General features: G+C 44.1%; 1 protein-coding gene across 1 annotated transcript in view; it reads left to right on the top strand.

The window, feature by feature from the left end:
* The window catches only part of trip4 (thyroid hormone receptor interactor 4), a 70,356-nt gene that overhangs the window by 8,312 nt on the left and 34,647 nt on the right, over positions 1–27,397 (top strand). Inside the window, exon 12 of the mRNA XM_086144146.1 lies at positions 19,039–19,141. Coding sequence (XP_086000272.1) covers positions 19,039–19,141 — 103 coding nt within the window. The remainder of the gene's footprint in view (positions 1–19,038; positions 19,142–27,397) is intronic.

Genomic DNA, 27,397 nt, shown 5'->3' with positions numbered 1-27,397 from the left:
GGGCAAGCGGGTAAAGTGGGCTTTGCGCATGTGATCTCTACTTACATTATATCATTATCAAATGGGTCCACAAACTCCCAGATGATGAAATATTTACATTTTGATGGAATCTGGAAGTTTCAGCGTTCACAAAGGCTTTTCAGCAGTAAAGCGGTCGGTGGAATTAAGGCTTTGCAGATAAGCATATTTTATTAACCTGGGCTCCATTGAGGGCTGACATGTAGCAGGCACACTTTTACAGAAGATATGCTCATATCTGAGACGTAGCCTGCAGTGGGTGGTTTTATCGCCGTCTTCCCCAACTGGCATTTCTTCCAAGTCAAGATTTCACGGTCCAACGGTCCAACTTAACTTCACAAAACGCTCCTTTAGTCCATCGAATGAAAGGAATAAGTAGTTGAATAAGAAACATGCAATTAGCTTCCAGGAAAAAAAAAAACTGCACACATATATATATATATATATATATAGATTAATTTAAAAAAAAAATTATAATATATATAATAAAGATACATATACATTTTAAACCATTTCTGTTTTTGATTCAGCTGCCTTTCTCAAATGGTTCTGTTAGTGAGACTTAAATGTCTGCTGAGAGAAGGTCTGTCGGGACTTACCAACCAATACTTGTGATACGGCAATTACGATTATTCAGGTTTATACATGTCCGCAAAAAAAAAATAAAGTAAAATAAACTCACTCACACAGCACAACAATATAAAAACTTAGTGGCCTGAAACTAATGAAACAATTTCTCCTGATAATGTCGTCTTGTTCAATCAGAGTTAAGACAACCTAAAACATTCTCATTAAAGAAAAGTAGAAGGAAAATACGCAACTTATGAGTCTAAGAAAACTGCGTTGGGGTTTTAGAATTAATCTGCACATGTGTGCACCCGCGGTAGGAGTTACATTCATGCAGAAAATTACTAAGTGGAAATACTAGAGCAACAATGTGGTCTTGTTACTCCAACTAAAGATCATGGCTTGTTTCATCCTTTTTAATAGTCTTTAAAGTGGGCATAGAATTGTATGCTGATGATACTGTACTGGGATATAATATACAAGCATTTGAAAAATTGAGTACACCATTAAATGTACAACTACTGCATTATAGCCATAGTCCTGCCAATAACCCTTTCACAATGGTTATAATGTTCACTTGCTTTTATAATGGTTTTTTTTTTTTTTTTTTTTTTCTTTTCAGCTTCTCCACAAGACATCTGGTTTACTCTGATTTTGATACTAGACCAAGCTAACTGCTGTGTAGCTAACTTTACCAGCATATATTTGTTATTTAAAAAAAAAAAAAGGGAAAAAAGGAAAAGACTAGGTAAACTAAGCACTGTGCTGCTTCAAAAGTACTGTAACTGTTATTTTTGTTCTTGTTGCGTAGTCGGAGGGAGTGACAGGAGTCAGACAATCCTAACATCTGAAGCGTGTAGGCTGTCATTAGTGCAGAAATGACAGGAAATGAAAAAAAATCTGGTAAAACACGTTGGTTAACATTATTTGACGCATAATAGAAAGCAGTCGCAGGTGTTGTAACCTTGGCTTGGGGTTCGTTTCCGTCTCAAACCCCGTCTGCAAAGCAGGGGGGGTGGGGGGAATGCAGACTGGTTCGAAATGGAACACGACGGCGTTGACTCCCCGGTGATACATTGTGACTCGACCGATACTTATTGAAGTTGTTCAGATAACTTCCGTAAGCCTCCGCGTGAGCATATATTTAATCTTGTTCTAGCACAGTATCCGGACTGCAGCTCAGTGGACCTTGTGTGCACACCAGCGCTGAACCCGTATGCTTACATACCACATCATAGCTGTAAGCCTAGCCACTTATCTGTTAAAAGAAGTGCTGGTTTGTGTGGAATCCCATTTGTGCAAGCTCTCCCTCTGACCTCCAGAGTGGAGCTCCTGTGCTTGTTAGGCCGGCTGGAAGCTCGGACTGATGCCTGTGTTTCCTTGTGTGGTAATGTGATATTTATATGCTGAAAGCCTTCCAGCCAGCATGACACACAAACGCTCGCACGCACACACACACACACACACACTCGCTCTCTTTCTCCCTCATAGGATACATTGGACACATTCCAAAGGAAGGAAAGTCAGGCAGTGCTATTTTGTCTCTTCACCCCCTCCTTTCTCTTTCTCTCTCTCTATGTGAATCCTGAGAAGTGACTGCCTCCTCCTCTTGCTGTTCCCCTCCCACCCCCACGCCATTATTCCATCTTCCATATTTCTCCTATTCTCCCACCTCCCCCACCCCCGCCATCAGTATGTTTTACAGGTCAGGACTGAGACGGCGTACGCAGTCATGGAGAATTCGGTTTATGTTCGGAGAGCAGATGTGCACGCGCAACGTGAAACTGTGAAACGCTCTCCCTCCCCACCCCCACCGCCGTCTATCTCCTCCTGCACAATATCAGTCACACGCTAGCACACTCGCTCACCCTCGCATTCCTCATTTTCCTTGCTGGGCAGTTTGCCATGGCAGGGAGGTTAGACATCATGTGATTCTGCAGTTGTGTGTAGAATGCATTCAACCCCGAGTCCCCAGGCACTGGATGACAACCAAGCAAGCCCCAGTCACAGGTTTTCAACAGCATGAAAAATACATAGAGCCATCTGCCAGATGAAAATGGTCTGCTACACAGCTCAGAATTTCACTGCAGTCCTCGGTCCACTTTATTGAATGTCATAGAATCTCTGCTGTTGGGTAAACCGACAGCAAAGCTCCCTTTATTATCTCCTCTCCCGCATTTTGTTCGGCTCGTTTAATTGAACTTGTTCCTTTCTCCATATGCTGGTCACTGGAGCAATAATGAAGGCAATAAGTACTTTCGGGGACGGGGAGGGGGGGCTACTTCCTTTGAAGGTCTGAAATACAGCAGTGTAGATAAAAGTCAGAATCAGAATGAGGTAACTGAATAAATAGCAGGCTGAAGGATGTGTTTGTCGGAATGCTAAGCAGATTTACATCATTATTCTCTCGGCGCATTTTTGCACATTTTAATTAGACCCCCCTTTCAACCCGTGTTTGTTCCCATTTCTAAGCAGCCAGAGTGTTGGGTTCTCCGCTCCTTCCAACATGGTAAACGATGTGTCAACACTGTTATTGTAAAGCTGTCTCAAATTGAACTGGAAACACGCAGGTGTCTCACAGTATTATAGCCGCGGCCAACTTATGGTGACGATAGACAAATAGAACTGGGGATTAAAAGCTATTTCTATCACGTTGTCACTGTCATTTTTTTCTTAATCCATTTTTAGTATACTTTTTCAGATATTGTTTAGTTGCAACTTGTTAAACAAGCGCTGTTTGTTTAGTTTTAGTTTTTCTATTATTGATTTTCCTGCACCGTCCAGCTTCTGCTGTGAGTGGTTGAAATTTCTCTACTGCGGGACAATTTAAGGAATATTCTATTCTATTCAACCCCTTTTTTCACATGTGCATTAACATTCAGTTATTCCTCATATCCCGCTTCTGCTGCGTCCAATATGGTCATCTAATCGGAACGGAGGAGAGGGAAACCCACAAACTCTAAATATCACTAAATATGCAAAACAGCGATGCAAGATAGTTTTAGAACAAGTCGGTTAAATCAAGTGAAAATGGACGAGTGCCCTACAAGTCCAAACATCAAAAGCGTATAATTATGTGGTCAAAGTGTATTTTCGTTGTTGTTCTTGAGTATGTTGGGTTCCGCCGACCTGTTTGGAGATCTGTCTTCTGGTCGTCGCTTTGCATTTCCCCGTACGATAGGCCGAACGGTGGTTAGGCAGTGTTTGCATAAGAGACCTCTGCAGAATTGAACGTGACGATCTACTCAATGCCTCGCCACGGGCGAACTCTCCCCTCACACAATGAGTTGTAATGAAGCATGGAATCAATATGTTTGACGGTAATCTCACATCTCCACATCTGCTGTTTGTTTTTCATGTCCCAATATGGCCTCCCCACAAAGCCGACGTGCTCTCGCCAGCGTTTTTCGCTTTGGAATGAGGAAATGATTGAAGGTTGTTGGGTGAAGTCAATAAGTGTTTACACAAAGCCAGTGGGTGGGCGCGTTGCCTTGCTATGATGTTACCGGCTATTTGAGCGAGGGGTCGTTTGATCGTCCCTTTAAATGCTTTTTTTTTTTTTTTTAAATCACAAAATGAGCGTTACTTCAGTTGTCGCATGAAGGCACGTGATTTTTTTTTTTTTTTTTCCGCCGTGTCACGAGCTAATTTCAACAAGAGATATTTTCCCCCGGCCAAGCCCGGATGCCGCAAGCGAGGATCTTGCACAAGGGACAGCCTTGGAGATAGAGAGTGCGAGGCTCCCCCGCCACTGCAGGGTCAGAGATTACAAACTCAATTGTACTCCGTTGGCTGGCGTGTCTGCTCAGCAACTTCCTGCGAGCGACATCAGCAGGAGAAAACAGGGAGGAAGAGGGGAAGAGGGAAGGGGAGGGCGCTCATGATTCAAGTAACATTAATCATCCTGGTTTTTTTTTTGTTTTTTTTTGTGCAGCAAACTACAAAAATGTTTTCACTCCCAATCACTTGTTAGTCCAGTAATAGCATGAATAATATATCCCAATTATTAAATAATTATAGGCCGGGCTCTCTACATTGGATGAATGTTACATTAAAAAAAAAAAAAAAAGCGTTTAAAATCATAATGTGATGGGAAATGCGTTTCAGACGGCCCAAAAGAGATAAATGATTGAAGTCTGGCTGCCAGACAAAAGCAATACAAGAAAGACGTGTTTGATAAATGAAATGAAGCGAGCATTGATGAGCCAGATGTGGCCGAGCCCGTGGATCGCTAACCGGAAAACAGGCCGCCACTCTGGAGTCCGAGGAGAACATAAAGGAAGTATATCGATACGGGTTGTTATCATTAAAGATGAATTAGATGGAAGTTCCTCCGAGGTTCTCGGAGACGGACGCTCCGCAGAGAGCGAGCTCTGTGCAAAAAAGCGTCGTTACGTTCCTCATCCCCTCTGTTTGGCTGAGGCTTCAGAGATGACCGGACAGTAACCCCCCCCCCAATGGTTTGCACTTGACTAAAATCGTATTAAGTACTTCTGGGACGTTCTCCAAGAAGACATTAACAGCGAGGGAGCGCAATCCACTGCGAATGCAGCTGGATTGTGAAACGATGAAGAAAATGACAGATTTCCAAACATTACTCAATAATTCTTCTCATCGATGGCAACACAAGGGTTCTCCGTGCTTGGTTGCCCCCTTGAAAACTCTTTTTTTTTTTTTTTTTTTTTTCCCCCCCCTTCTGGTTTGTTTGTTTCCTTTGTTCACCGATGAAGTGGCGCAGCTAATGGATAGACGTATGCTAAGGAGCAACTTCGAATTGTTTGGGGTTGTTTAAATAAAAGCGGGTGGTGGTCTTGAAAAGCACTTTCTTTCAGTGCTCATGTCGGTTATTTCCCCCAACAATGGCCCTGTCATTTTTTTTTTTTTTTTTTTTTTTCGCTGAACGTCTCGCCGAAAACGGCGCCTGTGCTTTTTCATCATAGTCCACTGGGCATATGTGCCGTCAAAAGCTTTTTCAATTCTGAAACGCGGAGTGTTTATCATTCCCTTTCCCCTTATATTCTGATTGCCAGCGGAGCAAAAGTAATAGTCAGCATAACCGCTTGAATAATGTTTGTACTACAAATCGTCTGTGCTCACTGTTTGAAGAAACATTTTTGCGCAGATAAATTGTGTGTTTTTCCTTGCCAGGGCAATACCAATCTTCCATTTAAATGAAGGCTTGAGCATTTTCTGTGGGCTATTTTGTCAGTTATTTCGAGTCCAGCTGTTATTGTAATAAAATGAGTCATCCTCCCGTCTTAGTACTCAAGGCTTTCATAGTACTCGCTGCAACTAGATATATGGACACCCCCCACCACACACACACACACACAGACAAAGTCGACACTGACAGATTGTCTCCCACTCTAGTTTTCAACATCGCAGTGCACTAAGATGTGTGCTCAGCCCCCCCCACCACCACCACCTCTTCACGCCGCACACCATGACAGCAATCCCTGACATGGAGAGAATTCGAAATGTTGAAGACGACACACACCGTCATCAGCCGCATATCAAGAGCTGATGATATTGTTTTGGGGAAAAAAAAAAAAAAAAGAAAAGAAACGCGATGTCGAAGAGCGGCTCACAGTAAAATCCTCTGTGTTTAATGTCAACAAAAACACAGAGCTGGTGCTTGATTTTGATATATATATATATATATATATATGTATATAAAAAAGCCAAGGAAAAACCGCCATCGACATCAAGAACCCGCTTTTTGATTCCCGGGAATCAGTAAAAACAGAGAGGCTGTCATGGTCATCAGACGTCTTCCTAAAAGGAAAAGTCAGAAAGCTCTCTTTATAAAAAAACAAAACAAAAAGCAAAGTTAAAAGAGCAAAAAAAAAAAAAAAAAAACTGTATATAAATTAGGGTTTGAGGAGGTGTCATTTAAAAAGCACCCTGACTATTAAATATATAAAAAAAAAAAAGGATGAGAGGAAGTACTTGGCCAAGGACACAAAAGCAGTACAGAAGGGTAAATAAAACTGTCTACAGCGTCGTGCTGGCGAGGTTCCTGCTCAGAGCCCAAAGCATAAAGACCACAACCACCTATTTACAGCGTGTTCTGGCAAGCCCTGCTGTTGTGCTGACAGACGGCAGGAGGGTCGTCGTGTTCTGAAGGTGAGGCCGCGTAAGCTTACCTGACTTAAATATAAACTCAACATAAGTGGGAGCACTGTTTTTTTTAGCATTAGCTTAGGGGGAAAACAACAACAACAACAACAACCAGCAACCCCCACCTTCTCTGAAGCCCACCTACAGTCACGCGTTCTCAGGTAGCGACCGAAAGAACGAGAGAAACGAATTTCAGGGCGAGAACGAGCGGCTGGTCGAAATCGCCGTTCGCCTCTTGCTGCGGTATGGAATTCATTAAGCGCTCCCCTCCCTCCCCCCATATCATCACAATTTTCCGAGCTACCACGGGGGCGACAAGCTCAAGTGAGCGAATGTTAACTTCATAAGTACAGTCACAACTATCTGGCAAAGCCCCGAGGGGACCCGCAATTACCTGGTAATGAGCCCTGGCGAGAAATCAGAGTAGAACAACAGCTGCCATGTGTAGCCGCCGCTCTCTGTCGCCTCCTCAGGCATAAGGCGGTATTGTGTGAATGCCTCCGCCCACCCTCTGCAACTTACACCAGCGGCAAAGCCAAACAGCGACACACTATTCCCACTTTTTGACCAGTTTCGTAAATATCCCTTACCCCACGCCTATTTTTTTAATTTTTTTGGCGGGGGATTTTTTTTTTTTCTTTTTTGGGGGGGATGACGTAAATCAGACAGCAGAAAAGCGCCCCGTGTCAAAAAAAAAAAAAAAAAAAAAATATATATATATATATGTCTAAGCTCACCTTAAAAAGGAAAAAGCTGCAACTGACGTGCACTCCCAAAAAGCAAATATACAACACCCTCTATTTAACAGTTCCTTGTGTTCTCCCTCTGAGGATATCAGCGGGATCATTTTATCTTTTGTAAGATGTAGTGCTAACCCTTGGGCTTAGGGGAACCTAAAACTCGCCTTTGATAAGAATCAAGGGACAGCCTTCCTTCTGTGCTCCTTTTTTTTTTTCCCCCCTCCCTGAGACCGTGCTCATTGCCAGTCTCAGGAGGGGAGGGAAGAGGCCGTTATTTCCCACAGAGGCTGAGTGAACACAGATGGGACACTTCTAGCCCTGTGTCAGAATATCAAAGCAAATATTCACCTAAAGAGAGCGGGACATGTTCATAAACTCCCCCGGTCCATCTCAATTTCCATGTTATGAAATCAAATGCCTACTGTGAGGCTGTTTGTTGCTTTACTTAACATAAGCGCCTTTTTTTTTTTTTTTTTCTGCGTTAAGGAGAGCCGGATTTGCAGCACTGTTAAAGGAGATTTTTTTTTTTTTTTTTTGTTGGAAAATAAGTTTTAATGCCTCAGATTCCCCTAGATTTTTCTTTTGAAGTCTAGGTTTTCGAAAGCAGACATGTTAATTGTCTCCAGGGGTTCTAGTTGTGTGTTCGAGTACGTGCGCGTCTGGCTATGTGTGCGTGTTGTGAAGGAAACTAATAAGGAGGAGGCTTCGCCGCTGTGGTTTTTTTTTTTTTTTTTTTTTTCTCAGTAAATGCACTGCAGTTGTCTGGTACTTCAGCTCAATTCTAGGAATTTTAATTTGAAATGCTTGCAACCGATAAGTTTTCAACCCCGTTTTCGGAACTCTTTGTATTTCCCTGCAATCTGCATCGAACAGATACCGTCTGTTATGGAGCAAATTGGACCCTCCCCTCCCACCCCCCCCCCATTTGGCCAACTGTGAATTTTCAACTCATGACAAACAGAAGCCGAAGCGCGAGCGCAACAGAGACTTTTCCTTGGAAAGTTCCTGCAGTGAGGTTGTTGAGACTAAAACGCTTAGACTGTTGTGAGGTAGCCTTGTTTTCCTCTCCTCCTCCCCCCGCCCCCCCCCCAACCCTGAGGGCCACTGCAGGTGGTGAAGTCATAAACACGGCTGGGAAAGTCGAACTGCTGCGTGAGGAAGTCTGTGTGAATCTGCTTGTATAAACACATGACTTCACTACACCTGTCAGCACTGGTGCTGGCTAAAAGGCTAATCTGTGTCTCGCTCTTAAGCAACTGTCTTTCTCACAAAGCTGAATACTTTAGCAAACAAGGATGCCAAGACTGGATTTTTAATACCTCTTGCTTTCTGAGCCTTGCAGGGACTTTTTTTTTTTTTTTTATAGTGGGATTGTGGGCTGGTGACAGCTTGAAGTAATTTACAGCAAGACAATGATAAAGCCACAATTGCTGACATGCAGAATGGGTTCAAGTCTGTAAACACAGTACAAATACAACAAGCCCTCCCCCCCTTCCCCCGTCCGCTTTTAAATCATGCCAACAATCCTCATTCGGCGCCTTCATTTACATAGTGAAAGTAGTGTAATTAAAAAAAACAAAAAAAACAAAGCAGATTTCTACTTCCCATTATTTCTAAAGTGAAAAAAAAAATCAGCCGGAAATATCCAACCGTCCCCTCACCTGAAAAGGTGTCGGGAATCCATATAGATCCGAAAGAAAATATAAAGTAAATTGCTGTGAAAGGAATTTAATGACTCTGATAAGCCACAGCTAATGAAAAGCGTCTAATCCCCCAAACGACAAGGATAGAGTTTCCTTTCATATCCCCTAATAATGTTTTTTTTTTTTTTTTTTTTTTCTTTCGGGAAGTGCTGACAATGTTTGGCGCGCAGCTCTTGTCCAAAAGATGCTTGCTAATTGCCATCTAATGACTTTTATGTCGCACCGGCTTTGTTTTAAAATTGAATCGAGAGGACTGCGAGGCAATCCCAAGACCCGTGTGATTAATTATTAATTTTCTGAAAGGAGGAAGTGGCCATGCGACGTCTGAGTTCGGCTTCTACTCCGATACCCGTGATTCCTCGGCGATGCGTTCATCGATCTTTCTTTTTTTTCCGGTTGATTAAAAAAGTTGGGGTAAGTCGCTAACTCGGCAAACTTTTGTTCAATGAAGGTTAAAATGGGATGTAGTCCGGGTGAACCGAGCCAGAACCGATGTTCTTCTCACACCCTGTTCATTTTCCAAGTAATTCACGTCGTCGGAATTTTCAGCGAATGACCAGCCTCTCTGCGATACTCCCACCGGTGTCTGTAAAACATTTCGAGGTCTTTAAAATCTCACACCTATCGCTCTTTGGTTGCAATAAAATCAGTTTTTATGATTGCCCTCTAGTTCTCACCTTGCTTCCAACACACCTTGAACACATCCCCAGGTGATATTAAGGAAGCAGCCCCCGGGACAATGTTAGTTTTACAAAAGCGTGCCGTGGGATTATATTTAGGAAAGAGGTAAACAAGAAGAGAAATAATTGGACTCTGTTATTTGCCCGGACTCCAGAGGCAGTAAACTTAGAATAGCCGAAAAAGCGCTTGGCTTCTTGCCATTCAAGGTCATTCCCAGGCTCTTGTAACTTTACCTGGCAAGTAGCAAAACACTGCTCCCGCTCAGGGCCGTGCACAGTATGTATTGTTTGTTTTGCTTGGGCATTACATAATGCATTGCTTTTTATTCATATATACATGTATTTATGTATATGTCTCCATTATTTAATATCTTTTTTTTTTTATTATTATTTTTCAGCCTGGTGCTTCTTGTATGCATCTCTTATTTAGTCTCCCGGCGCGAAACAAACCCTTTGTTGCGGACTTTATTGTGTTTTACAGTCGGCAGATAATCACGACACGCTAGCATTATCACATTGTCAACACAAAGCACTGCGCTCACTTGACATTATCAAGCAACCGAGTGCTTACTTGCTGTTGGGGGGGGGGGTCAATATTTCTGGTGGCGCCCGCGTGTCCTAACTTTAGCCGTATCCATGTAAAATGTGTCATTTGACCTTTCAGCCGCGCCAAAAGAGGAAGCGTTCTATGCAGCCGAGCACACGGACACGGGAGTCCGACATGGCAGTAATTGGAAAATTGTGGCCCTGGCGCTGAGCATCTAATAACCAGATATGTCTCTCATTGTATCGAGGTTATTAATAATGTAACAATTCAGGAGCCGGTGTTGGAGACTCTTAGATAATTTATGTTCCCTCTCCAACTTGACACCAGTTGATTCTGTAGGTGAAGGACTGTTGAATTTTTAATCAACACTATGCAACTCTGTGCACTTCAGCTCAGGGAAAAGGGGGAGGTGGGGGCTTGCAAATAGCTGCATGTTTGGATTGAGAAAGTTTGACCGATTTTGCACTCATGCCACATAGCGAGAGCACGATTCCAAGGCGGTGTCAAAGCCAGATGAATTAGCTTTCTTGTCCCCCTTTTTAAAAGGACCGCACGTGGAAAGGTTATTGCCAGTTGCAGAGAATAAAGAAGTACTTATAAGGCCACAGTGTTGAACATTATTCCAGTTGATCTATCTGTGGCCAGGACTGAATTATTGATTTCTCTGGTTCAGTTTAGGGTTGTTTTTTTTTTTTTTTTTTTTCTCCCCCCCGTTTTTTTTTTTTTCATGATTTCTCTTTTAACTCCACTCCGGGCACAGAAAAAAGGGATTTATGATAATTTCTTGGGTTAATATGCTGTCGTCGATTGACTTTTTTTTTTTTTATTCATTTTTTTCTTTTTATTACAAAAAACTTTTTCAGATCACCGTCCGACTCAAAGCGTCGTCCTTGTCAACGAACTTATGCATATTGTATTTATTTTATTTTCCACTGTAATACAGCTGTCAGCTACCTGCTGACACAGACACCCGGTAGGGGTCTTCGCACGCAACGCTATTTCGCCAAACTCCCAAAGGAGACCGAGTTTAGTTGCTTACGCTGATCTCAGAAAAATTAAGAGAAGGAACCAGTCCACGGATATTATAATTCATCTAATCCACTCCATCCAAAGATAAATCTGTCATCCTTGAAGCATTCGTTGATGAGTAACCCACTCCCATAGCTGTCTTAATTAAAGCCATCATGCATATTGATAATGTGCAGCACAACAGCGAGCGGAGTGAATAAAACCGATTACAGCTGCACATCGCAACGAAGAGGGTTATGGCAGCCAAACCGTATTTACCCGCTTGTTGTTGCCGATGTTCTGTTCTTAGCAGAAACGCTGTTCTCAATTGCCGATTCTTTCTGATACGCCGAGCTCCGCGGGGCTTTCATGATGTTAAGCTGCTTTTAATGAAACTCAACATTTCCAGCAGATGTTTGACAGTAAATGTGATGTGAAAAGATTATTCCCTCCGAACCGGTGCAAGGCTTTTTAAGGTGGAACAGATGAAGGGACGACTCCGTCGAACGCAATCTAGGTGGAAGTTAAGAAAGGAACAAAGACGCTTCTCCCTAAAAATATATTCAAATGTATTGCGTGAGAATGGTTGCGACCAAACTCGCGATTTGATTCTTAAGTTTGGTTTTTCCGCCTCGTGTTTGTCTGGCAAGCAAATCAAGACACTTAACGTCACTCGAAGTGTGTTCTTCTCAGACCAAGAATAAACTCGGCTCAGGCCGGCTGAGTAAGATAAGGGACTGCGGCGTCTGATGAATACACATTGGGCTCTTTGCACAAACCCGGCAGAAAAAAACGGCATCTTGGAATATAAACCAGAAGTCAAGGTCATTTCTTCACCTTTGGCAAAATATAATGAAAATATCAATTGTGCGTTGTTTACATTGCTGCCGGTGCCAGACCAATATGTCGGTACGTTGATATTAATGGTAATTATGGGGCTAAAGATTTCTCTTTGTGGTGGTGGTGGTGTTTTTTGTTTTGTTTTGTTTTTTTTTAATTATTTCATCACACATTTTTGTGCAGGAGAGCGCGCTCTGATTCGATTGTTTACACTCCGAGCACAGCCCGCAGCATGAGGAGGAGAGGGGCGGGCGAGACGTGCGCCGCTGTTGCTATAATACAACATTATCCTTTTTTTTTTTTTTCCCCGTGACACGTAATTTGTCAGTCGCGTTAGCTGGCGATGTTTGGAAAAAGGCAAGCAGAACCACATCAGAAGATATTTCCTCAGCTCAGCAGATGACCATATGGTGGTAGAGTGAGTCCATTGAGTGTTACCTACTTGGTGACTTCAGCTATTTGGCCTTTGGACAAAATTGATGTTACTCCGGGCACATTGTAAAAAAATTTTTTTTAACGATTATGAAGTTATTTGCTCATGAAAACTCCTTTTGTAGAACCACTGCAAAATCTATGTATAACTTTTTTTTTTTTTTTTAGTCCAGTTTGGAAAAAAAAAAGTGAAATCAGCTGCCATATCATTAAGCCCAACCTCTGAAATTAGTTATAAACAAACAAAACAAAGAACTCCAGGTCGGTCCCTTAACACCATATGTATTTACCCTTATTAAGATAATATCTGGTTTTATTGTAATTGGGAAGCTGCGGTCCGCAATCAATCCCAGAAAAGTGATTTCATGTTGAAACATTGTAAAAGATCAGACATGTGCACATCGTGCATGTGTTTGCCCTTCTGCCTGTGTGTGTGTGCGTGCTCCATTCTCATGTTGTGCAGCTATGGAAAAACAAATAATATACCAGTGCGTGCAAAAAAAGCTGAAAGGCAATTACAGTGAAGTTTCCTGAGGGCAGCTGCATTTGTCTGATGGTTAATGAATGCCAGGAACGGGCTTGTGTTGCTTAGTGAACGCGATAGATTAAAGAACGTTCGGTGAACGATCGCTGTTCCCAGCAACACCCTTTCACCTCCCACATGTAGCCCATAGCTCAGAGACAACCCATCTGTTTCTCCATTCCCAGGGTGAAACCAGCCTTGACAGAACTGGCTAAGCAGTGTTTCTGGATTGTCCTTTCCAGGAGACGCATTTGGCTTTTTGTAGCTCCATATCTATCAAAATCTCTTGCCTTTTTTTTTTTTTTTCTTCCCCTCCCTCTCCCCTCCACGCTCACCTCCCAGTCTTATCTGCCTCTCTCACCAAATAGCGTTCTTCATTTTTACACTCAACCCCCCCCCTCTTCTTCCCCTCTCTTTCTCTTCATCCTCTGCCCCCCCCCCCCCCCCTCTTATTCCACCCTCCTCATTTTTAAAAGCCACATGCTCCCAGCCCGTCTGGCTCAGTTGCTCCCTGCCAATGAAGGGCTTTTTATTGGGCTGAGATTGAGTGCAGCCAAGCAGGGCCTGGCTAGGACTGAGGCTGGGGCCAGCCCCACCACCCCATATACCCCTCCGCCCCCTCCTACCCCCCACCCCCCCACCCCCCTACCCCCTGCCTGCACAGCCCACTCCACATGCCTGGTTTGGTCTGGCCCTGTCGCCCAGAAGGAGATTACTTGTTTCTGCTGCTCTTAATTGCCGACAGCAGCTGAAAAGAGCCAGAGAGAGAGACATTATAGGGAGAGGGGAACAGTGTTGGCTTGTTGAGCTGTTGCTCGACAAGTCGGACCCAAAGTTTTTTTTTTTCGCGTCCCCGCACTCAAACCCCGGCTCCATCTCGGACCTTTTTTTTTTTTTTTTTTTTATTGAGATGCGCGTTTGTTTTCGCAAAACGCAGCTCGTAACTTATGGTATTTTGGAAGCGCGTCAGGGATAAATAGTGCACTATATAGGCGGCGCGGGGCGGCGAGGAAAGCTGACTCATGTGAAGCATAAACCTCGGTGTATGTCGCTCCATTCAAGGGGGGGGGGGGGGTGCTGAGAGCAATGGGGCCACTGTGGCTTCTCCCTGCCCTTTAAGCCAGTGCTATTCTTTATAGCCAAAGGCTTCCCTTCAGCAGCCAGTGCCCCACAATCCCCCCCTTCTCTTTTTCCAAAGAACTTGTGAATTATTACTGTTGGTTATTGTCGAGTCTCCTCCGACTGAATCCCGCTGAATTGAATAATGTGCGGTTTTATTGAATTTGTACCCCCAGCCCATATGAAATTTTCACCCTCTCCTGCGTAGGTCCCCCCCCCCCCCCCCCCGTCTTGTCGAAAGTTTATAGGCGTAGGTATTTACGCTGCTGTGTCACTTCTAGCCCCTCACCCGTCCCACGACGATGTGTCACAGGACGCCTCCTCTACTCATAAAACGATGCTTTGGATTGAATTATTAATGAGTGTACTGATAACCGGGTTATCAGTGTATCCTTGAAGTAGAGCAAACATGCTGCTACCACTTCCCTGCTTTTCAAGCAAGAGGATGAGACCGTGCCCTCCGCTCCCCAGACAAAGCTCGGACTAACGCGCCCCCGCCCCCTTTAAACGACTTTGGAGCTCCAACAATTCATTGATTTGGTCGGAAACAAAACATTTAAGGTTGTAGTGTCTGGGGGAAACGGCGAATCAGTGTTTTGCATCTTTTCCTGTCATTTTAATCGACCGAACAATGAAGCGATTGTCCAGAAAATAAGCATCGGGTTCATCCGAAACGGAAATAACCGTTCGCTCGCATTCCCCGGTTTACTTATTTAGCATCGACGCTGGGTTCTGAGGGGATCACGTTGTTATTTGATTCCACGGACTCTTGACATGTGAGCCGGGACGTTCTTGTGTTGTTGTTTTTTTTTTTTGTTGCTGTCTACTCAAGACTTCAGTTAGTATATCATTAGCAAAAGAAAAAAAAAAAAAGGTCTGTCTTGATGCACTTATTAATTTGCACTGTGGAAAACAAAATATAATCAACAACCAAAAACAAATACTATAACATGAGGACCATTTATGAGTAATTGTAATATTTCTTCATTTGCTCTCCTGGAAACTGCCCTAAAGCCTCCTTGACTGGATTTGCATCAGCCTAATTTTTTTTTCAATAATTTCAATTTTTTTTATTGTCTTGGCTCCAACCGCCACATTCGGCAAACGCTAAATGATAGCGCTCGCGAGGATGCGTTGTCTGCTCAAGCTCATGTCTCTTGTGCTAATTTGAGGCCCGTGCAGGGGCGAAACACAAATGGCCGCGCGCTTGAAAGATCGAGGTGTTTCCGTTTTCCTAAGAGAGAGGCGGGAAAAAAGAAGAAAACATCTGGAAGCCAGAGTCGATATTCAATCCCCTGTACATGTGCCAGTTGTAAGATATTTATGAGCTAGCACAAAAGTCCTTATCTAACAATTGACCGACCGGTAAGACCAAGTAAATTGTCGTGAAGCGAGAGACTAGTAATACCCAATTCACACTGAGGCATTTAAAGCACCTGTCACAAGGACTATACACCCTCAGATCTTTCCTATATCAAACACTCCGCTCCCACCACCCACAATACCCCGGGGCTGCGAGCCCGACCTCGGCGAGGAACTGGCACACTAATGACTTGCATCACCCTTTAACTGAATTCGCCGTGACAGTTATTGTCACCTGGAGTGTTTTCATGTAAATCCACTTAACAATTTCTTATTGCGGGCGACCGTGTTTTCCCAGCGAGCCGAAATTTAATTGCGTTTGTAAAGTCCTGCGCCGCCCGCGTCGGACCTTCTCTGATGAATATGGAGCACTTTGGCGCACCTCCTTGTCACTCAAACACAATATTTAGTGCCCTTTTGATTAACGTGGCATGGAAACAATTAGGTTGGGGGGGGGGGGGGGGTATTCAACAGCTTTAAATGCTAATTAGCTAATGGAGGATGAAAAAGCGGGCGACCGGCAGGGTTTCACATGAGCACACTCGAGCTCCGGCTGCAGTCGCGTCAGTTTCATCTGAATTCAGCAGGACCACCACCACCACCACCACCATTTTGTCTGGTCGCCTACCTTCCCACACCACAGCCATCTTGTGCAACAGGAGACGTCCCGATGACGTCCAACCTGTCTTTTAAAAGAGGCACCCTGTGTTACCACTCTTGCCTTTCAATCCCCTGTAATTTACAGTTATAATCACCTCTTTGTGCGCTTCTCTTATCCTCGCCGCATTTTCCCGCATTACTCCCTTCTCCCCCACCCCTTTCTGTAATTACAGTAATAACGTGCGTACACGTGATTCTCCGCGCTTGCGTGTCACCGGGGCCGAGGTCACGCGCTCAACCAAAACTGACCCATTTACATCCGGTCGCCGTCGCATTTAGTGTCTGGTTATTGCCTCTCGCAACAATGAGCGTGGGGGCTGCAGCCGCAAGCGCGGAGCGACACGATTTGTGCGAAACTATAAACGATATGTATTGACGACGGCACTTTAAGTAATCACTATGCAAAATGCAAAAAAAAAAAAGAAAACAACTGGCGTGCTTGAGAAAATGGATCCCTTTCATTGGATACAGACCACACTGGCTGCACTCCGGGGATATAAATGCTGAGGCGTCTTGCAGAAAAAAAAAAAAAAAGATTTGGCCTCTGCCTGCCTCTGAAAATACATGCATTAAGGAACATTACTACTCTTCTGTCCGCCACATGCAAACCATCTTAGGTTATAATTTAAACGTTGTGTAATTTCCAACTGATGTTGTACGAGTGTGTTCTATGTTGTGACTTATTAACCTTAAAATGTCACCGAACCAAACATTGAACGGAAACCATCACCGCACACCGTTTTTTTTTTTTTTTTTTTTTTTTTTTTTTTTTTTGCTGTTTGTTTTTTCGCCGCCCCGGCATCTCCCTGCTTTAAGAGAACCCTCTTAATTACAAAGCCTCCATCTCAGCCCTCCCTCACACCCTCACATCAGCGCGTTTGTATCAAACACTCGGGTCGTGGTTGACAACAGGATTATGACCGTCACTAATAACAACAATAACAAGCGTCACCGTCGTTCGGCCGACGCCTCAGCCTTCCTCCAATTCTAATTATTGTAAACCTCTGCCTGCCAGCTTTGCCATTACTTTAATTTCTGGCTGCTTACCTTGCAGAGCTATTTTCCGAGGCACCGTTCGGTCATAACACTTTGCGCCATCCATCTGTATATAGCCGTTAACGGCGCTTTCCTCCCCTGGCTAACTGATAAAATGAGCTACTTTCAAATGTAATAGGTAGTAATTACTACGGCGTGACACTAGTTCATCAGTTAATATAGGCCGACACGGTTGAATTAATAGAGATTGCTTTTTATTTTTTTTTGTTCAAATAAACCTAATAATGCACTCAAACGATAGTTACCACTGTGTCGTCCATCTCTGCGTTTTTTTTTCAGACGGAAAGGCACCCGGGTTTCTTGCATTCGTCACAGAATGCGATACCATAAGTTTATTACTTTCAGCTCGTTCTGTATTTAAACAGTTTTTTCGGAACAAAGCGCAGTCGGAGGGGGAAACCCCGCCGGGGCCCCGGTCACATCTGCCTCACTTCTCGCCGGGTTAAACATCGTGCTCTCTCTCCGTCACGGGATCGGTTGACAGTAAAGAGGGGGGAAAAAAAAAAAAAAAGAGACCATCCAATAACATCCTATTTTTAGATTATCAGTCTTCACCTCCAGTCCTTTTTTTTTTTTTTTTTTTGAAGTTAAAGATAATGCGATTGGAGGCTGAGGCCGGGGATTTTCTAACCCGGAGACAGAACACTTCACTGGGAGATTCAAATCTGATTTGGAATTTGCAATAGAGAGGAGGAATCAAAGCGCTTTTGAAAGCCCCTATCAATCTTTAACGACCGAGTGTTTACATATTTTATCACTAGTGTATTGCACTCAGGTCGACACGGGCTGCAATCTGAAATAAACATCTCTATCATCTCTTCCCACTTTGTCACAGACCATACAGACGGGTTCGCCGACTCTGTTGATTTCCCTTAAAAGCCCCAAATTTTTCACAACCTTCAGTGCTCCTTTGAGGGAGATAGAGAAGCTGTGAATAAGTGGGGTGGGGGCTGCAGCGGCGGGAGAGCGAGGAAAAAGCATGCTGTCATGAAAAGAGCCGCTTCCTGGCTGGCTAGATGCAATCATGGGCACTATCTGATAGCGCCGGAGGAAATTGGATGAGCTGAGAGCTGTTGGCTGCCAGTGATGGGAGAGATGACTCCTTTGTCACTGTGTCAGTCAATTCCCCACTCTCACCTGGGAGACCAATCAATAACAGGGGGAATGAGAGGTTTTCTCTTGTCTCCGGGCCTCTGTATGCTAGGGGCCACTGTCAGTTTTAAGCTCTAACGCACCCTGTCCTCACCCCGACCCCCTTGCAAGGAGCAGCGAATACACTTCCATCCTACGCGGGAACTGTTCGGACTTTGTCGGCCCTTATAGGAAAACACTCCGCGCCTTCGATAACGCGGCGTCCCGTTTGCGCGCGGTCAGAGGGCCGCGTCGTTAGCCGCCGAGTAATCGCCCACGACACCCGGGGAGACTCGTAATTACCGCTCCCCGCCAGGCGTCTGGTCGAACATCCGCTGCGGAGGAGCTTTTTCGATGATGTACAAATAGAGGTGCTCTCTGAGTGATTCATGGTGGCGATGGCATGCCGGCAGCCCGAGCTTTACTCTCTCACCAGGCTAGTTTTGCGGAGTGATACGCTTCTTCCTGACTGCCCCCTTTTCTTACTCTCTCTCTCTCTCTCTCTCTCTCTCTTTTCATTTCCCCGGCACAGTTCCCCGACGCCAGCGAGGAGTCGTCCTCCCCGTTCGTCTTCATCTGCACCAACCCCCAGGAGCTGCTGGTGAAATTCCCCATGAAAGGGAAACACAAGATCTGTAAGTCCCGCCTTTTGGTTACGTAAGAAGGGACGGAGGCGAGCGAATCGGCCAGATTTCGAAAGCGCCTTTTTTTTTTCTATATCCGCGTTCACACGGCATACAGTCTATATTATGTGCAAGAGTGAAAGCGTCGGCAAAATTTCATCGTAACCTTCATAAATATAAATATATAAAACAAACAACAAGATGCATCCACAAACACACTGAGCTCTCCCACATTCACATGCACAGTACAGGTCCTCTCCCAGAGACATCTGTAAAGATGGGATTTCGCTGTCAGGTTGCCTCGGGGACAAAACCGAGCCTGGATGCGCGGCGTTGTTGCCGTATTGTGTGATTTATAATAGGTCTCCTGCACATTTTCCTCCCCGCGCTGCCATTGGTGCCGCTGCGAAATGATGTACCTGCAAGCTCTTTTGTTAATATTTCAAAATCCCTCTAAAGACTTGAGAGGATTGTTTATGCAGCTGTGCCTCTTTCAGATCTTCCCAGATCGATGGAGAAGGCCTTTTGAGAAGCTCAAGGTAAAATATAGAAGGAACCGAAACCCCTTTATTTTTTTCACTCAAAGGGATTCGATGACCTTGTCCTTTTTTTTTTTTTTTTTTTTTCTCTTCACAAAATTGAAACGGAACAGTTGAGCTTAACTCGCACTTGGAAAGCGAAGCGAGCGATACAGAGGCTTTTCCAGACATCCGTGAATACTTAAGATCGGAGTTGGCAGCGTCGCCCGCATTTCGTCGCTATTTCCGGTTTCTCGGGATGTTCTAGCGCTCAGTCCAGTTGATTCAAATGAGCCCCAAATCCCAGATCATTACCCTGGTTAACCATGGTAAGTGGTTAACCGGTAATGGACTTCATTATTCAATATTATCTCAAGCCCCCTTTTTTTTTCCCCTTTTCTTTTTCCGTTTCAGTGGTAATAACGCAAACATATCCCAGAGGGGAGACATTAGGGATGTCACTGAACTGTGCAGTCTTGTTGCTTCCAGAATCAAATTGATGAGCGCAGCATGTTACGTGCAAGAGCACGGAGTATTCGCAGCACCTCAGCGGCTGACATGCTACTCCCATAATTCAACACGCGATTCCTCCTCATAAATAAATAAAATAAAAAAATTAAAAAAAAGAGAGGAACTGTCCAAAGTTGCAGTTCCACCCAAAAAAAAAAAAAAAAACATGTCTCCAATATTTTTCCTATTCAGTAATTACAGTTTTATCAGCCAAACCAGCACGAGCACCCTGAGAACAAAAATAAAGAGTTTTCAAATTGATCCACACAAAAAGCAAAAAAAAAAAAAAAACCCGCGGAGATTAGCAGGGGTAGCCTCTTTTTTTTTTTCCACCCTCTTTTCTAAAAGGCTAAAGAATCCATAAATGCCCTCACGTAACTGTAATAGTAATTAATTTCTCTTTAAACGCCGCAATGGTTTTTATCACATGAAACGGGAGGGTGGGGGAGGGAAAAGAAAGATGTCGCAAAGCCACGATTTACCACTGTCCTTGAACGCGCGCACGCCGCGAGGAGCTTCTGTTCTTTTCTCAAAGACCGTTTTTTGGAGTACAGCGACGGACTTAATTTAAAATTAAAAGGCACTCTTGACTGCTCATTGGTTACGACACTCACAACTTTACCTCCATTGTTTACTTTCAAACATCAAATGTAATCCGTCATCTGTCTGTGCAAAGAGGACATAAAGTTAGTCCGTGTGAGAGAAGAGGATACAGAGAATAAGGTCGATCCGTTGCGGCGACCCCTGATGGAAAAAGCCGAAAGGAAAAGGAGATCCGTCAATGCAAAGAAATTGAAAACAGTTACATCCAGTGCGGGATCGCTCATATTTCTTGTGCGGAAGAAATGAAACTATCGCAGCAGGACATCTAAGAGGCCGCAACTCATGAGGTAGAATTTCAGTCTTTTTTTTATTTTTTTTTATTTTGACTGTGTCTGTCGCACGATGAAAGAGAAATAAATTGAAAAAAAAGGAAGCTTTAAACTCTGCCGGTCTTAATTGCCGCATTGATCCCGGCGCAGTTCTGTCTGTAGCGAGAGATTGATGTCGGGCCGATGAACGGACAGCGTCTCCCAACAGTTCTGGCAGTGGAGGGGAAAAAAAAAAAAAAAAAAAGCTCCCCGATACAAGAGAGGGAGAGACTGGCGGCCGCTTCCGTCTGCCCTCTTCCTCATAATGTGAAATTTATCCAATAAATCTGCCGGATTTTCAAGCGTTTCGTTTACGACGTTACCGGAACCGAGGACGGCAGATTTACACCCGCCTGCCATTTTACAATGTATATCAAATTAGCACGGTGTAATTCATGCCCGGTACGAGCATTTGAACGTCGGAGTCAAAAACAGAGGTGTCGGCTCATTGTCAGGTTGTGACTTTTATCGCGTTTTGTCCGTCCCGTTAATATTACATGAATGAATGAACGCTGGAATCCATCCTCTGCAGTGTTTTGTTTTTGGGTAGTTTATTTTACTTGTCTGTGGAGGTTCTCAGTCATCCAGGTCTTGGGGAATTCAGTTCTTTAGATGAACTGAAGAAGCCTCTTGGACGGGGAATGAAATGTCTCCAAGTGAAGTAATTCAAGTCCAGTTGCCACGACAACATTTTTACAACATCCTTAACATTCCTTCAAATAATCTCCTAAATCATTTTTTCAAGTTTTTCAGAAAACACACCAAACAAAACTGAGCCATATGTTGAATAAGGAGTTGATTTAGGCAAAAAAAAAAATTCGAAGGTGATTATACGAAAACGAATTTCCTTGAGCGTCCAAGGCGCTTTGGCCAAAACTCATAATTCTTACATTAGAATCTTGTGAATCGAATTAAACAGAAGCGCGGCCAGACTCTCCCACTGAAGGATTTCATTCCTGATCCGGTAACGCAATTACACTTCTCGTTATTGGATAATGCATTACATGTCCGTCAAATCCTAAAAAAAAAAAAAAAAAAAAAAAATCCCACAGCGGCGCCGCCGTCATGTTTTGCGCCGTCGCCCGCAACACATCGTGTAATTCAACTGTTATTTAGGATGGGTTATCCTGACCCGCCGAGGCCGACGCAGTCCAACCCGTCTCATTCGTGCGACACCAGCTGGCTTTTCACCATCTCGTTTCTCTTGCTCTCTTGCCCCCTCTTCCACCTCAATTCCCAGTGCATCTCACGGGTCAAGGCGTCGCAGCTCATCTTACTCACGGGGGCTTAGAAGGAGTATTTTTTGCTCCCCCAGCAGCTTACATTGACAAGGGCCGCTTGTCACCCACATTGCCTGCCATCTAATGCCTTCTCAGAGGCAGAAAGAAATGGGATTCGACGCCCTCCGCTCTTCATTTCCCTTTTAGCACACTTGTTTTGTTATGTAATGTTAACAATTGTTTTTACATTCGGATATTAAACATTGATGTGGTAGGCAGCATCTTTGACAACACATAAAATTGCTTTTTGTGGCAGCTGAGATTGATGGTTTTTTTTTTTTATATTTTATTTATTTTGTCTACAGTCATTTTGTATGAAATGGAATTGGATGTCTGGATGAACATTAATGGGCAACTCACAAAAAAAACATACTATATTCGACCGACATGGCTTGTACTCGCCTCCTTTGAAAGGTTCACAATTGTTTTATTCTTAACTCTGTTTTTTTTTTTTGTTTGTTTTGTTTATATATTGCTTTTAGCTGTTACCTTGGCAACTCCCTCGACTCGTAAAGCCATTTCCTGCAGCTCCTTTACCTGGGCCTCTTATCATTAGTGCCGGGAAACGTTTTAATTTGTCAGAGTAAGCAAAACAAACAGATGAGATGGAATTTGTATGATGCGGCGGAATGATTGTTGTTTACCGAGGGATCGTCATTAATACCAAACGTATTTCGCTCTTGTCGGTGGAAATGAAATCACTCCGCTCCGGAAGCTTCGAGGTGGAGAAGAAAACAAGCGCGTCGAGATTAAGACCAACATTAGTGAATATCAGCGCCGTTCCGGCCGCCCGTCTCTCCGAGCGGCTTTCCAGTCGGCCTCGCAGATAATACACGAGGTTTATTCTAGATGCAAACTGAGGTTGATCAGTCATTACCCTGTGGAGGAGTCTGTGACATTTAAAATGGCATACAGCCAAGACTTGCCCCCCCCCCCCCCCCCCGACACACACACACACTAATAAGGGATATGCATTATGGTTTATGTTCACATCCTGTGAACATTTGTATCTGTGTGTGCGCTTCTGTGTAACCTGAAGGTCAGTGTGGGTGTTGAAAGCAATTTGGCTCCGGTGAACCCAGTTCTCCTTTCACTGTTCCTTCAAGCTATCCTTCACCTCCCTGATGTTTTCAATAGCGTGACATCTTCTTTCCACCGCTTTCTTGAAATGTGCGCTAATACAACCGCACGGAGGTTACGTCCCACCATATGTATTTAAATTTTAATATGCGGTTTAATCTTTTAAGCTCTTTTTTTTTTTTTTTTTTTTCTTTTCTTGACGATCGTCAGACTGACTTTGCCCCGTTGCCGTCCAATCTGCTCTCATCTTCCCGCCCTTCTCCAGTCATTGTGTTTGCGTGACCCGTTTAGACGGCGCCTAAGCTAATCATGACGCTGCAGGCTCAGGGCAGGATTTAAAACAAGTTACAACCTCAATCTGTCCATTACGCCTCGTATAACAGTTACGGCATCATTTAAAGCACTCATTAGTCCCTTAAAAGTGGGACAGGTCAAGCCTGAGTGTTTCTACATAGAATTACCTTTTTATAATGGTCATCATATAGACGGCCTCTATCAAATATTTCTCCCGTTTTTATTTTACATTTCATGAAATACACACCGAGTGCTAGCTCCTGTTTTTCTTTTTCTTTTTTTTAACAAATCTGCACGCTAACCTCAGAATGCAGGTTCAATATCGTTCTCTATTTGTCCCATGAACCGTCCGCTCGCAAAAAGGCCAGTCTCTCGATAACGTGACCGAAGAGAATCGTGAGAATCAAACGCTGCAGGATGATGTTTTAATGTCCGATTTGCTTGATTCATCCCCGGCACGTGTTTGGTTTGCAACTTCTCTTCGCTTTTTGGCCTCGCCGCGACCTGCTAAGGATAAAAACGCTGGGTCTTAGGACGTTAGAAAAGAAAAACAAAAAAAATTTCACACTGTCCTGGATCCTGCACAGTCCTGTCTGCAATAATCAGTTTAGCATGATTCCTCTTTCCTCAGGGACTTTCTACACTTTTGCTCCACGATCATGTTTATCCTAGCTAGCCAGACACAGCTGTCTCGGTCCTGTGCTGTAGAAGAGGGTATTTTTTTGTGCGATCAACCTTGTACTTCTCGTACAATCTGTCAATTCTTCAAAGTCATTTCTTGCCGGTAACATTTTTGGAGCTCCTCTCCACTGCAACTTTAATCGAAAAAACGCCACGCTGCGACCGCTCTGGCTGAATGAGACTCTCTTCTGCTGTACAGCAGAATAAAGCATTAGGTTTCCCCCCACTCACACACACACACACACACACACACACACACAGCTCACCTTCTTACCCCAGACTTTCTGCGGATCAACCTGCTTCGAGGACATCTCACTCTAAACAGGTGCCGAGCCTCCGGCGGGAACGCCGTAGCATTTCTCCCTGCCAGAAATCAACGCAGCCTATATTCTGAATTGAAACCGGGTGACTTTTTTTACAGAGCAGATTGGACCAGCATCGCGTCGTGTCGGTTTTTTTTTTTCTTTCCCCCCCAAACAAATCGCCCCGGCAGATTGTTTGATTGTTTGCGCCGTCGTCTGATCATAACAAGAGGATCATTGCTGAAGTTGAAAGATACATAGTGGAATTAACTGTAATAAGTCAGTGGGCTCCAGCACAACAAAGCATTTGGCTTCAATAACTTTAATTAATACAGTAAAGAGAAATTATCCTTATATAATCCCAACAACAACAAAAAAAATTCAAGGGGATCTGGAATCCATTTTGTAATACCTTTTTGTTCCTCGAGAGGCAATAAAGAGTCATAGAGTTAAAAAGACCCACGGCTTCACTTGGAGCTCATCGATTGCCCGTATAACGGATGTGATTTTGTCTTCCGCGTTTTTATTTTTCACGCGTATTTCAGAAGCATCACTATTAATCCTTGTGTTGTTTACTTTATGCGATGTTCCCGCCGCAGTTTTTGCCAGGAGACATTAAAACCACACAGCGAGAGAGTCGACCGATCTGGCGAAAAGTATAATACAATTGCGTCGTTTTGGTTGAGTCGTCATCCGCCGGAAGGGATATTTTCTCCCGCCTCTTTTCGAACTTTGACTAGTAACTGCGGGGACCAATCACGTGAAAGCCCGGAAGGGAATGCTCCCGCCACGAAGGAGCATATCGATGGGGGAAAAAAAAAACGCTACGCAGTCACTTGGCATCGTATCACCTCTCAAGCTGGGTTCGCAAAATGACCGGCATCCCATAAACGGAGCTTTGAATGACACCCCTAAACCGGCACGGCCCTGTGGCGATCGATGCCGCGCGGTGTCCTCATGCGGCCCTAAGCGTGTTTGTGCCTTCCTTTCAAAATTAAATGGTCAAAGCTCATGACCGTGGGTGAGCGCCTGAGCGTAAATCCACGACCAAATTGAATTTCACTCCACAGCTCACCCCTAAATTCCTCGTCGGACCGATGATTCAGATTTTCCGAGCCGCCCGTGATACGTCGGCCGACGACAGCGTATCGTTCACAAAAAAACCCGTTTTGCGGGCGACGCCCCTCGTCCGGAGCCAGGAGTTCCGCCCCCAAGTTTCTCTCTGGTAATATGTCACCCTTGTAGATTTTTAGTGAAAAATATGCAGCGTTAGCTTGTTCACCCCACGTTCAAATTGTACCTGTAAATCCTACCCCCTCCAAGCATGAGCGGTCTGTACCCATTGTAATGTTCCGCGAGAGAATCAAATGGATTTAAACCTTGTCCAGGGACTGCTCAACCAGCAAGAAAAGGAAGCGTATATCTCTCGTCCGCATACTTCTATATTCAGCTGACAAAAGCACTGAATTAGTGGAAGCAGTGCAACAGATCAGGGGTGATGCATTAAAAAGAGCTCCCCGTTCAATCTCGGAATGGATTTAAGCCGCGCGGTCGCGCCGAGGCCGGTGCGTAATTATTTACGCGATGAAACGTTTCCGTAATGCGAATAAATACGTTCACATGACATGAGCCGCAATTACCGACAACGCTTAATCAAAGACAGGGCGGAAAGAGCGAAAGTCGTTTTTCCACCCATTTGAGAAACAACGGGGGGAAAACATCTTCTAATCGCTTTTAAAGAAGAAAATCTCATTTCCAGCACTCCGGTTCACTTCTGAGCATCTAACCTTTGTGATGCATATGAATTCAACGAGTGCTTTTCAATGGCTTATCTTTCCCTCTGAAGATTAGTTACACTGATGACTCGCCGGCAGATACAAAAGACCTTCCTTTGGCCCGAGTTTGATCCAAGTACCGCGAAGGAAGTCATGAATATAATTGCTCGGATGAGAAATGTAACTCCGGCGGCCGGTCGTGATGAAATTCGCTCTCGCTAATGATGCATATTATTGACACGCATAATCTCAAAACTCCCGGTGTTACTTCGATGAAGCTCAAGGTCAACAGCCCGAGGCGCCCGCGGCATCAGCTTCCTGCTTAAGCGTAGCAGAACATGCACTTCTTTTGTGATCACTCGTGTGAATTCTGCTTATTTCCTATTTTGCTTTTGCAGTGTTTTATTTTCCACCAGCTCCTAAAGGGTAGAGTATTGATAAGAACCACCGCGCTGGACGCGAAGTTATAAAAAGGTATACACACGGACGTCACAGATCGCTATAGAAATGTAATTTATTCACAGCCAAGGTCTGCTCGGCAGACGGTTCGAGTCTCAATTACCGTGTTAAAAAGTTCATACAACAGAACGCACACAAAACACACTCGGGAGGATTTTTCCTGCGAAGCAATCTATATTTATTTGTTCTTGTTTAACGGGGGACTTGTCAAGGGACTGGTGAATTTATACGACGAATAAATGATTCATTTTATTTGTCTGCCATTCGCTCAAAACAATATCCCATGGACACATTGCTCTTCCTGCTCACTTTATCTGGTTTATGCAATATGTATTGCTTTTATCCCTCAGGTTCCGCCACATATGGGAAGAGCATAATATATTCCCAGTGAAAATATCACGTCTGAATTTTGCTCCACTAACCATCAGCTGCACTGTTACCTTGTGATTACCTCTTTG

This window comes from Fistularia commersonii, chromosome 3 (assembly GCF_037954325.1).
Source record: "Fistularia commersonii isolate RoL2024-O1a breed Wild chromosome 3, RoL_Fcom_v1.0, whole genome shotgun sequence".
Classification (NCBI taxonomy): Eukaryota; Metazoa; Chordata; class Actinopteri; order Syngnathiformes; family Fistulariidae; genus Fistularia; species Fistularia commersonii.
The sequence above is the reverse complement of the archived record's forward strand: the minus strand, read 5'-3'. Positions and strand labels throughout refer to the sequence as shown.